Raw genomic sequence first — 13,312 nt, 5'->3', positions numbered from 1 at the left:
CACCAAATCCACCCATAACGTCGCCCTCAACCTTGACGGTTTCCCAGTATCCACCTCCCCTCACATCCGGAATCTTGGCATCATCTTTGATCAAACCCTCTCCTTCGACAAATACACTAAACAAATCACAAAGACAGCCTTCTTTCACCTGAAAAACATTGCCCGTCTCCGTCCATCCCTCTCCTCCTGTGAAACTGTAACCTTCAACCACACGAGGTGCCAGCCACACCTCCACCACACGTGCAGCCACCCAGATCCCTAGCAACACGCCCTAACTTTAACACAAGGCCTCCACCACGAACAACACCGTTCACACCACCTTTATCACTTTCTTATCACTAAAACAACATTCCACAACCACTTTCCCTTATTCCCTGCCTTACCATCAACTTTTTACAACCCTTTCCCCTTCCTTCTCAACAATCCCTGCAGAGTCACCTGTCATTGAAAAATAATCCATCTGAGTCGACTTTCCTTTATCATCTTTGCACTTCCAACAACCTTCTTCACACTTCCTCCCGAACCCTTTTGGCATTGGCCAATGCTCTTAGACAAACAGCTTTCACAACCTCCAATAAGTGAATTCATTTCCCCAGAACTCATTCCCCTTTCCAACCAACATTTCTGTTGCAAACGGCAACGGCAGCCCATCAAGTGTAACCCTTTCCACGAAACCGTTTCCTCCGACCTGGAGAACGACCGAGAGCTCAGAGCTCCCGTCCTTAAGTATCTCCCTTTATTCAACGCATTCTGTAATCCCAAGTCGGCCCAGTTCAAGTCCCTGCCATGCCGTTGAATTAACACCCAGTCAGTTGATTCAGCCTATCATCTTTGACTTTTACTCCCATGCTAAATCTGGAGAGCTGGTAATGTGGGGATGTAATTAAATACATGTTTTAAAACCCTGTCTACACATGCTCTTCATACAGGCTCATTTTTGCCTGCCATTTTCCTCAAGCAGACTGAATCCCACATTGAATCTTAATAAAAATCCAAACTGACACCATCTATTTCTTAGCCCCAAATTTACTCAATTTGATTTTTACCTTTACATCATATAATATCATTCCATCATACCTAAGGTATTGGGCAACCCTGGTGTTGGGCTAGCGGCTAGGGTGCCGGCTTAGGATCCTAGGATCCTGGGTTCGAATCCCGGTCGATCGCTGAATTAACGCCAGGGGGGTTGACTCAGCCTGTCATCCTTCCGAGGTCGGCTAATTTGAGTACCAGTTCACTGGTAATTCCCTGTTTGTCGTAAAAGGCGACAAAAAGGGTTGGCGGCAGGAAGGGCATCCGGCCGTAAAACATTGCTTCAAAAAGGGGACCGAAAAACAACAACAACCACGGTCCCCGAAAAAGGCCAACCCCCGCTTGCGGGGAAAAATGGCCTCTAAAGGTGGGTTTTTTTTTTTTAAATACCTAAGGTGGTCAGGTTGCAACAACAGGATATCTCACCCTTGACCTCTGACCCAAAAATGCAATCAATGACATCCCACGTGACAACCTCATCACGAGGGTGATCTGCCTCAGGGATATACTTATCCAATACACATATACAATACACAAGTGGCCAGTACTCATCCACATTGCCTAATTTCTGCAGGCAATATAGGAAACCCCTTGTCAATCATTCAGACGTCAATGACACACATCCATGACACACACAATGAACACAAATGCACACTTAAATGACAGACAAATTCGATTTAAATTCAGATATGAGATCGTCATGCCATTTTTTGATTCGGTGCGCACTTTCACCGTCACTCCCATTCCCACCGATGCAACGTATTGCGAATCATTCGTTCCCTTATACACACATACCATGTGACTGACTTCTCCATACCATGCAGCATAAATTCATGCACACGCGTCACTTGTCTCCAATCCTTCCTACCTGTGAATACCTGGCCCCTTGCTGTGAGCCTATCCATCCCCTCTTCAGGCTCACCTGTCCTGTTTCTTGCGCTCCACCTGCCTCAGCACTTCTCCTGCCTACCAGGTTTCTCCGACCTGGTAGCTGTGCTCTTCTTCTTCCAGTTTAATTTATCCTTCTCCAGAAATCACATACGGTTCATATTTCCAAATATGAAAATCACCGATATCTCCCTCAAAATACAAAACGAAACGCTTCCAACTCTGGCATCCCACAGCCCTCCTTAGAGGCATGCTCTACAATGCAGCACCACTTCCACTCAGCGCACAACATACATGTGCTCACCACAACACATTACTCCAAGCCATCTCATCACTCGTGTTGTTCACAAAGGTGCAACCACAACGCCTGGCTGCATCATTTTCCTTTCATATCTCGCTGTTTTAATCATTGTCTCTGGCTCGTTATAATCTTCCCACGCCTGCCTCGGCCACCCGAATGCGTCCATGCCGTGCACAGCATGGGATATCCGCATTCCCGTCTCTATTCCGTCCCACCTCGCGGTTCCCCGTGAGGGCCGTTACCACGTCGCCATGGCGACCTGCCTGCACGTCGGCTCGTGCGTTCACAACTGGATTCACGCGCCTCGTGCATTATAATCCTCTCTGTTACTTCTGCAGATATAACCTCATCTCTTGTCCGGAAAGAGCTTATACTTGTGCTGCCTGTAGCATATTGTCAGAACTCCCTCCTTCGGGTATGCATTTTCTCCCCAATGCCCACCTTAAAAACGCACTGGATGTGCACTTATTCACCCACGCCGGGGCATTCCTAAAAGGGGTTGTCCCTTCTTTTTCTAGCTTAACTTAAAATACTCATCAATGCCCACGCCGGGGTCTAGCCTTTATACCTATTATTTATTCTTATCCACCCACGCCGGGGTCTAGCCTTCTTTCCACGCCGGGGTCTAGTTACCTACTCCCACGCCGGGGTATTCCTTAACCTGAGGGTTATCCCTCCTAACCTCGGGCACCCTCCTTGCTCGATTCGTTAACCCACTGATGCTCTGCTTAAATTTGGTTCGAGATACACGCTCAGGTACAGCCGATAGAGGTTCCATGGGGAAGGGAAGAGGCTTTCAATTTAGGTGTGCAAATATGCTTACCTCAACCTATTATTGTCAGCGCTGGCCTTGCCTCTTCCCGACCTGAGGAGCCCTCCCCGACCTGTAGCTGGATGTATCCGAGTCACGGCACCAGATATGTCGGGCTACCTCTCGAACTCAAGAAGAGGCATGTTTGAGGCAGCAAGAGCGGTTTAATGAAACGAACAAAACACAATTGTGGAGCCCGTCTCGGACCCGCAGAGCTTTGTCACACAAGGCAGTGCAAATCCGAGCCGCACTGAAAATACTCTGAAACAAGATTCCTTATATAATCGAACAGTCTAAAAAACTCTCCGCTGAAGTAATGACCTCAGACAAGAGAGGCCTGAGTTTGAAGGCACAGATGTGTGTGAAAGTAAGATATTTCTCAAGCTCTTATTCCAAACAAGCTGGGCCTACAAGGCCCAGCAATGCGTTCTCATAAACAAGATCCCTTGTGTTACATTTGGCAGTAAAACATATTGAGCCAGGCACATACAAATCAAAGGAAACATATTAACTCATACTCTGCTCGAGGTTAACTTGATGGCAAACAAGAATTAAATGGCAACTATTCCCATAACTTTCTCCCTTTGGAAGATGTTGAAAAACGTCTCCAAGGCTGGATCTGACCGAGCCGTGAAACAACATGTTTTGCAATTGAATGTAGTTTTTTTTGAAGCAAGCAAAAGAAAGACAATTATATATATATTTCTCAGGTGCCCTGGGACACGTGGTGCCCCCCATGCCCCCCCTGCCCGACATATATATATATATATATATATATATATATATATATATATATATATATATATATATATATATACGTATATATACGTATATATACGTATATATATGTATATATATATATATATATATATATATATATATATATATATATATATATATATATATATATATAATATAATATATATGCATGCAGTGCAATGAGTGCATTCAGAAAGTATTCAGACCCCTTCACTTTTTTCACATTTTGTTATGTTGCAGCCTAATGCTGAAATCGTTTAAATTCATTTTTTCCCTCATCAATCTACACTCAATATCCCATAATGACAAAGAGAAAACAGGATTTTAGAAAGTTTTGCAAATTTATTAAAAATAAAAACTGAAATATCACATTGACATAAGTATTCAGACCCTTAACTCAGTACTTAGTTGAAGCACCTTTGGCAGCGATTGCAGCCCCGAGTCTTCTTGGGTATGACGCAACAAGCTTTGCACACCTGGATTTGGGGATTTTCTGCCATTCTTCTCTGCAGATGCTCTCAAGCTCTGTCAGGTTGGATGGGGACCGTCGTTGGACAGCCATTTTCACGTCTCTCCAGAGATGTTCGATTGGGTTCAAGTCAGGGCTCTGGCTGGGCCACTCAAGGACCTTCACTGAGTTGTCCCTAAGCCACTCCTGCGTTGTCTTGGCTGTGTGCTTCGGGTCATTGTCCTGTTGGAAGGTGAACCTTCGGCTCAGTCTGAGGTCCTGAGCGCTCTGTTTCAGGTTTTCATTTTGGATATCTCTGTACTTTGCTCCGCTCAATGTTCCCTCAACCCTGACCAGTCCCCCAGTCCCTGCTGCTGAAAAAACACCCCCACAGCATGATGCTGCCACCACCATGCTTCACCGTTGGGATGGTATTGGGCAGGTGATGAGCGGTGCCTGGTTTCCTCCAGACATAATGCTTCGAATTGAGGTCAAACAGATCAATCTTGGTTTCATCAGACCACAGAATCTTGTTTCTCACAGTCTGAGAGTCCTTTCGGTGCTTTTTTGCAAACTCCAAGTGGGTTTTCATGTGTCTTTCACTGACGAGAGGCTTCCGTCTGGCCACCCTGCCATAAAGCCCAGATCGGTGGAGTGTTGCAGTGATGGTTGTCCTTCTGGAAGTTTCTCCCATCTCCACACAGGATCTCTGGAGCTCAGCCAGAGTGACCATCGGTTCTTGGTCACCTCTCTTACCAAGGCCCTTCTCCCCCGATTGCTCAGTTTGGCCGGGCGGCCAGCTCTAGGAAGAGTCCTGGTTGTTCCAATCTTCTTCCATTTAAGAATTATGGAGGCCACTGTGCTCTTGGGAACCTTCAAGGCAGCAGAATTTTTTTTGTAGGCTTCCCCAGATCTGTGCCTCGACACAATCCTGTCTCTGAGCTCTGCAGACAGTTCCTTCGACCTCATGGCTTGGTTTTTGCTCTGATATGCATTGTCAGCTGTGAGACCTTTATATAGACAGGTGTGTGCCTTTCCAAATCATGTCCAATCAATTGAATTTACCACAGGTGGACTCGAATCAAGGTGTAGAAACATCTCAAAGATGATTTACATACACACACACTGTGTGTGTGAAGGGCATCTCAAAGCAGATATTTTAATAATTGAATTGGCACATTGTTGTAAGATCGAGTTGAGTTCTAGTGTTTTTTTGTTTTTTTTAGATCTAAAGCTCAAAGGTCAAAGCTGCATAAAATCATCAATTTTCATTTTGTATTTTTAAAAACTATTTTCGTTATTTTTAGCATCCAGAAGAAGAAGAAGAAGAAGAAGAAGATGAATCTGTCTGAATACAAACGGGCACGGACTGGCTTTGCATTTTCTGATGCTTTCTGGTTTAGCAGTTGCAGTTTAGCAGTTCACTCACTCACCGCAGGCAGGTAGGTGGTCTTTCTGTCTTCTACCGACTCCTCTCCGGCCTTGCTCCCCCAGCTCTCTCTGTGCTCTGTCCCCCAAATATTCCTACAGGTCGCACAAGATCTGCCAGCAAGCCTCTGATGGTTAAACTGCCAAAATCTCGGCTCTCTGCTCACCTTCACTCCTTCATTCCTCTTTTCTCCCGCCTCTGGAACACACTCCCACACTCCCTTCAATCCCACTCCTCCCTCCAGGTCTTTAAAACAGCTGTTCACCACCATCTCTTATCTTCCCCCATCCAAAACCTTGATCTTTTCTACCCCCACTAATTCACCCCAGATCCATCTTGTTTGTAATTCCAACTTCTTTCCTGGTAGTCCTGGCAGTGTCCATATGTTTTATGCCTCTCCCACCCCCTTTCCCATGCCTCCCCCCAAAGCCCTCTCCCTCCCACAGATCTCTCGATGTCTCCATGTCTCTCGGTTCCTGCTCTCAAATGTTGTGTTTGTGTCCTTCCCCCTCTCTCCCCATCTTGTCTACCGCTCCCGATGCTTTTTGTTTTATGTGTTGGTTTGTCGGTTATGTGTCGGTTTGTCGGTTTGTCTTTCTGTGTGATAAATGTTCGCTCCTTCACGAGCCTCGATCTTGTATACAAAAAAAAAAAAAAAAAAAAAAAAAAAAACTGGTCCTACCCCCACGACTCCCCCCTCACCTCCCAACTTACGCCACCCCTTTATTTCATTTCCGCACACGGTTAAAAACCACAATGCGATAAGCTCCACACATTCTTAATCCGAACTGATCTTCAAAATTCTAAATTCAGAATTGACTGTAACAGTAACAGCTGTCTCAACTACGAAAAAAGTGTTCTTTGCAAAATCGTTTCATTCAAAAAACGCGTCTCTGAGCAGTTCCGATGGAAGTAAGAATGAAGTTAAAAACGATTATTAAGTTAGATTTTCGAAAACCAACACCAGAATGAGAATCCCAGCCTCGCTTAAATAAATGCATATATACACTTAGTTATAAAATTGCAAGATATGGTTAAATTTAGTCAGATTTCACTCCAGATTTGGACATTATTTAGTCTACAGCATCCAATCCTCATATCCGAATCCAGATTTTGATGATATGCTTCAATTATGAAATGATAATCGATCGTGTTTCCAAGGCAATGCACGTTTGAGTAGGCTGAAACAAAATGGCGGCTGAAGAGCCTAGCAAGGTGCAATGGGCTGACCAAGATGGTGGGCCGCCATATTGGTACAACCACCACATCAGATTTTTTTTCTTACGAGCACCTCGTTAATCATCTTCAAAAAGGATGTTATAAACACACCCAAACACCCAGTTTTCATCCTTGCAATCTGTTGGAGGTCCAGGTGTTCTGTTGGAGGTCTGTTGTTGGAGGTCCATTTGGCCGCTAGGTTTAATGGTTTTGGAGTTATGGAGGAGACGGATGGAGGGACACTTTTATTATTATATGTATGTATATATATATATATATATATATAATATATATATATATATATATATATATATATATATATATATATATATATATATATATATATATATATATATATGTATATATATATATATGTATATATATATATATGTATATATATATATATGTATATATATATATATGTATATATATGTATATATATATAGATATATATATGTATATGTATATATATATATATGTATATATATATATATGTATATATATGTATATAGATATATATATGTATATAGATATATATATATATGTATATAGATATATATATATATGTATATAGATATATATATATATGTATATAGATATATATATATATGTATATAGATATATATATATGTATATAGATATATATATATATGTATATAGATATATATATATATGTATATAGATATATATATATATATATATATATATATATATATATATATATATATATATATATATATATATATATATATATATATTATACTTTGGACCTATTTTGGTTTGGACAGATGAGGGCCTTCATAAGGAATCTTTACCACAGATAGAGCGGGAGGTTTATTGTGAAATAATCCTCCTGATTTATCTTTAGTAAGATGATATTGTACGTACTGAATAAAAATAGGACCATGCTTCCTGAAGCTCACTTGGCTGGATCAGGGCATAAAATATTGAGATTTTGTTCATGCATAGAATTTGGTCACATGAATCCAGTAATTAATCTACTTTCTGAACCTGAAGCACTTTTCTCACAGGGCAGACACAGTTTCTGCTTAGCTGAGTCACCATTATTTTGGTTGATGAGACTGCTGTGATAGTGATACTGCTGTGATAGTGATACTACTGTCCTGATCTCACACAGGTGCGCATGGTGAGCAGCTTGAGGGCAGGACGCACAGTGCCATGGCGTATTTCTGATGGTGACTGGAGCAGCTCGGACAAGGCAGTGTTGGCTTGCGATGATGATGATGGCTGCATTCGCGTGATGGACACGACCCTCCGGGGCTCAACGTTCCACATGCAGGAGCAAGAATTAACTGGTACGTCAAGAAAACAAGGTTACAGTTTGTATAATATTTGCGTAATCACATTATATTGTATACTGCCATTTAATTTGCAGCAAGCTTATGTTAACAATTCTGTGCAGCCGACCATGTCATTGTCTTTTTATTGTCAACAATTATTCTGGGCGGTCTATTTTTATTGGTAGCATTTGTTTTAGCTGTAATGATTGGCTTTGTTGCCAAAATAATGAAAAACCCTTTACTCCGAAAATATTGTCAGGTTCACTTGTCTTTTTGCTTGCATTTGAATTAGTTGTTATGGTGGAAAAAGCGGATGCCACCACAAGGTTAGTTTTATTTTGTATACATAGTTGAGGCTCGTTGAAAAGTTAGTACACTGAATAGATCAGGATGCAACGAGAGAGAGAGAGAGAGAGAGAGAGAGAGAGAGAGAGAGAGAGAGAGAGAGAGAGAGAGAGAGAGAGAGAGAGATAGATAGCGAGATAGCGATAGATAGATAGATAGATAGATAGCGATAGATAGATAGATAGATATGTTTGTACAGGCATCAAAAAGAAATAACCAGGAAGGAAAGGGGTAACAGAGAAGCAATACTTTAGATTTATAAATTGATTGTTAAAACACCACCAACCATACCACATAAGGATTGTTTCACACACCACCGATTTTTAAATAAAGCAGGATCTTGAGTTTCAAACTCAAAAAGAACACGCGATGTAACCAATGCTTTAAAAACAGTTAAAACGTCATCAGCTAAAACGTCAGTGTTCTGCAGTTTTCGTTTCCTCGATAAATAAATGGCAAGTTTTGCCTCAGAACACAGAAAGTTTGCTAAAAGACATTCATTTTTACATTGATACAAAACATTAAAACCAAATATGAAAACACAATGTGTAAAAGTCAAACCGAGCCCCCGGATCACCCGTGACAGGATTTTAAAAAACGAGGCCAACCTTGAACATTCAATGAAAATGTGAAAAATGGTCTCTGGGGTGTCGCAAAAGGGGCACAATTCCGAGTTTTCAGGACATATACGGTGGGACAGGATGTTGCAAGGCAGGATATGGTGCGCTAACCGCCATTGTAGATCACCCGAGCGCTTGACAGTAGGTTCTTTGTACATCACCTGCCAGTTTATTGTTGTGAAACGGTTAGCTTGGAGCAGCGCTCGCCAATGAGCTTGTGGCTCTGCAGGTTTGCCAGGAAAAAGAGTGAGAACACATAGATTGTACACTGAGGATTTCTCCATCTGGTTAAAGAGCCTAAAACTTTGAAATAAAATTAAAAGATTTGGGAAAGGACATTGGGATCGATGGAGGGCATCTTCTATGTCTGGGTCCCATTTTAACCCGGTTTGCTTAAAGGTCCGTAAAATCACAGAGAAAATTCTGCCAATGACTCTGATGGACCTCACACTGGTGGCCACGGCAATGTCAGCAGCTGGCTTCCATCTATGTACAAGGGGGTTCCTGAGGTGTTTTACTCTGGTAACGCCGACATCAATAAACTTTTGCATGAAAGATCTGTCACTACAGACCCCATCAAAAAAAGAATTTAAAAATATTGGTTCATTTAAAAACATCTGAAGGGAGTAAGCACTGGTGTCGCGGCGAAAAGAAACAGCCTGCCACGCTTCCAGCATGCTTCGGTAGAACAACGGGACCGATGTCATATCCACGCGCTTCGCGTCGAGAAGAAAAAGCTCGTCACCATAGCCAAGTTTCCCAGCTTGCCTAAGCAAACAATGGGCAAAGGCTTTCCATGGGACGTCGGAGTATAGAAGCCTTCGTACTGAAAGGAGGCGAAAAGCCATCACTTTGCTCGTCACATCTATTAGCCCCTGTCCACCTTCTGCAGTCGGCAGGCTTAGTATTCCTGGCCGGAGCCAGTGCTTTCCCCCCCAGAAAAAATCTACAAAAGAGCTTTGAAGTTTTTTAAGGATAAAACCTGGGGCCTGCAGTGCTTTAAAAACATGCCAGAGCATTGATGCCGCGAGATTATTAATGACCAGAGTACGACCCCGGAAGGAAAGCTGCCTCAATAGTCCCCTCCATTTTATCAACCGCTGCTCGGTTTTGGTAATCAGCGACTCCCAGTTTTTTGAAATAAAATCTTGAGTTCCAAGAAAGACACCGAGGTAGTGTATTCCTTCATTGGTCCATACAAGGTGCCCTGGTAGGGTTGGAGGGGGAGTTTCATTCCGTGGACCTAAGTAAAAAGCTTTGCTCTTTTCCCAATTAACTTTAGTCGAGCTTGCCAGGCTAAATTCCTCGACAGACTCAACCAGAGCGCGAACATCGTCATCGGAGTACACAATTGCACAGAGGTCATCCGCATAAGCAATGGTCTTTACGGGATTTTCTAACGGCAGAGGATAAAACCCTTGTAGCCGTGTGCGTAAACGATGTAGTAAAGGTTCAATTGATAGGGAGTATAGAAGGCCAGACAGGGGGCACCCTTGACGAATACCCCTGGTAACAGGGAAAGGCTGACTTAAGATGTTATTAACTTTGAGCAAGCTAAAAATATTATTATACAATATTTTGATATAACAAATAAAATTTTCCTTAAAACCAAACCCCCGTAAAACTGCAAAGAGATAAGAGTGATCAATCGTGTCGAAAGCTTTTTCTTGGTCTAAAAACACCAGACCAACATTTCTATGTTCAGCAATACAAATGTCAATCATGTCACGTACAATAAAAATGCTATCGTGTATTGTCCTTTTAGGGATGCAATAGGATTGATCGGGGTGTACAATCTCCCCAATCAGAGGTTTGAGGCGGTTGGCAAGAACTTTTGAAAAAATCTTGTAGTCCGTGCAGAGGAGCGAAATGGGACGCCAATTTTTAAGCTGCTGGAGGTCTCCTTTCTTAGGTATGAGAGCAAGTATAGCCCTGCGACAGCTGATTGGTAACAAGCCTGTTCGTAGGCTATCAACTAAGAGGTCAAGCAACTCAGGTCCCAACAAATCCCAGAAGGTTTTGTAGAACTCTGCAGGGATTCCATCAAGTCCAGAAGCTTTACCTGTGGGCAAAGTTTGCAACGCAGTAAAGAGTTCGTCAAGAGTCACTTCCTTGTCAAGTTGTTGACATGCAGGTTCGGACAAGGTGGGCAAAGAAGTGGTTAAGGAACGAATCATGTCTTCTTTAGTGTTTCTGGCGCAATACAAGTCAGAGAAGTATTGTTTTGTCAAGCTTCTAATGTCTTTTGGATCGTGCGTTGTTCGGCCTCCTGGTGCCTGCAGCGAAGTTATTTGCTGGTTTCTCTTTTTTCGTGCTTCCAAAGCAAAGAAAAACTTGGAAGGAGTATCAATAAAGCTGTAGTTCTCCATTCGTAGCCTTATTAGAGCCCCTCTGGCTTGTTTTGCACAGAGTTGAGCAAGGAGTGCTTTCTTCGTTGCTATTAAAGAACTAGTCCTTTCGGCACTGGGAGCTGGGAGGCTTGACTGGAGAGACAATATTTCTTTGGCAATTAGAGATTGCAGCGCAGATTCGTTCTTTGTACAAAAGGAGCTATATTGCTGGCAAAAGGTCCTAATATGGGTTTTCGCATTGTCCCACCATTGTATGAGGCAGGAGTAGGAAGGCTTCCGTAGTAGTAAAGCTTCCCAAAAGGCTCGGAAGGCGACCGGAAAAGCGTCATCTTGCAGAAGACTCACATTGAAGGTCCAATGGGCAGTGCCACGATTTCGAGCCGGGGAGAGTATATGAAGAACAACCATGTGATGGTCCGAAAAACCACTTGGGGTGGCGTCGACATGGTCTATGACGTTTAAAGAGTCATTATTGATGTAAAATCTGTCTAGCCTTGCAAGAGATAGCCGGCCATTTGCACATCGGCACCACGTGTATTGCCGTGCAGATGGGTTCTGGAGTCTCCATACATCCATAAGGGAGAATTTGGACAATGCTCTCTTTAAGGGTGTTGTACTTGATGGGTGGGGCTCTTCTCCATTACGATCAAGGGTGGGATACAGTGTGCAATTAAAGTCCCCACACAGACAAACAAGGCCATCAAAATCAAGGTGTGTGAGGGACATTTCTAACTGTGTGAAAAAAGCTAATCTTTCTGTGCTCGTACTGGGTGAATATACATTTATGAAAGTGTGTTTATAACCATTATAAAAGAAATTAACTGAAACTAAATGCCCTTTAGTAATCTCCTTAAAAGTGACATTTTCAGGACAGAAAGAAGGATTTAAATAAATAGCCACTCCAGCACTAGGACAGGTCAAGCTACTAAAGAACCACTGTCCTTTCATGATGCGAGTCCATTCGCTCATGCACGAAGAGCTACATCTTGTTTCTTGCAAAAGAACAACATCGAAATGTTTTTGCTCGACAAGCAACTTTACCTGAGCTTTACGCAGGGGTGAACGTCCCCCATTTATATTTAAAGTTACAACAGAGAAGGTCATGGTGTAGGCAGGGAAGGTTTATCATGTAAAGGGAAGTTAGGGTGTGCTTGTAGCTCTTTCCGAGCTTTCAATACACACTTTCTAAGGCGAAAAACTTGCGACTCAGTCACACCAAGTTGTTCAGCCTTAAGGAGGAGACGTCTTGAGGAGTTTATAAAGCCAGACAGGTTCGGGAAGAAGGTTACAATTTTAACCTTTTTCTTTCGAAAGGTGTCCTGAAGAAACTTTAGAATTTCCGTGGGTGATAAATCATCATCACCCTCCAGTTCCTTGGCTATTGCTGGGTCATTCCAGACCTCGCTACTAGCACTAGAGGCGAGCGACGAGGCCCCATCTGAGTCGTAATCTGGAAAGTCTTCATTTTTTCCCCCACACACCGAAACCGATGCTCTCATAACGGGAAAATCGTCTTCTACTAAAGGTGCAGCTGTTTCCACAGCGGGAGTTTTAAAAACCGTAACAGGGATTAACGCTTTTATATCAGAGGCTTTGCATTCTCCTTCTGGAGCTGCTGCTTCTTCTTCCTCCATTACCTCAGACACTTCATCGTCAGCAGGGCGCGGGACGAGAGCAGGTTTGTGGTTCTTGACTTTAGTTTCAGTAACCGGGGTGGTTACCACAACATCTTGGGGCATTGCGCTTCGTCCTTGTTCATGAGAGGAATGAACGGAAACGTCTTCTTCCATTTCAGCAAACACACTGAAC

General features: G+C 42.8%; 1 protein-coding gene across 4 annotated transcripts in view; it reads left to right on the top strand.

Moving 5' to 3' along the window:
• Positions 1–13,312, top strand: part of WDR11 (WD repeat domain 11) — a 107,610-nt gene that overhangs the window by 61,553 nt on the left and 32,745 nt on the right. For all 4 annotated transcript variants that reach the window (XM_078774372.1, XM_078774374.1, XM_078774375.1 and 1 more), the window contains one exon: positions 8,025–8,202. In XM_078774372.1, coding sequence (XP_078630498.1) covers positions 8,025–8,202 — 178 coding nt within the window. The remainder of the gene's footprint in view (positions 1–8,024; positions 8,203–13,312) is intronic.

The sequence above is a fragment of the Myxine glutinosa genome, chromosome 3 (assembly GCF_964187855.1).
Source record: "Myxine glutinosa chromosome 3, kmMyxGlut1.1, whole genome shotgun sequence".
NCBI classification, from domain to species: Eukaryota; Metazoa; Chordata; class Myxini; order Myxiniformes; family Myxinidae; genus Myxine; species Myxine glutinosa.
This window is presented reverse-complemented; position numbering and strand designations above follow the sequence as displayed.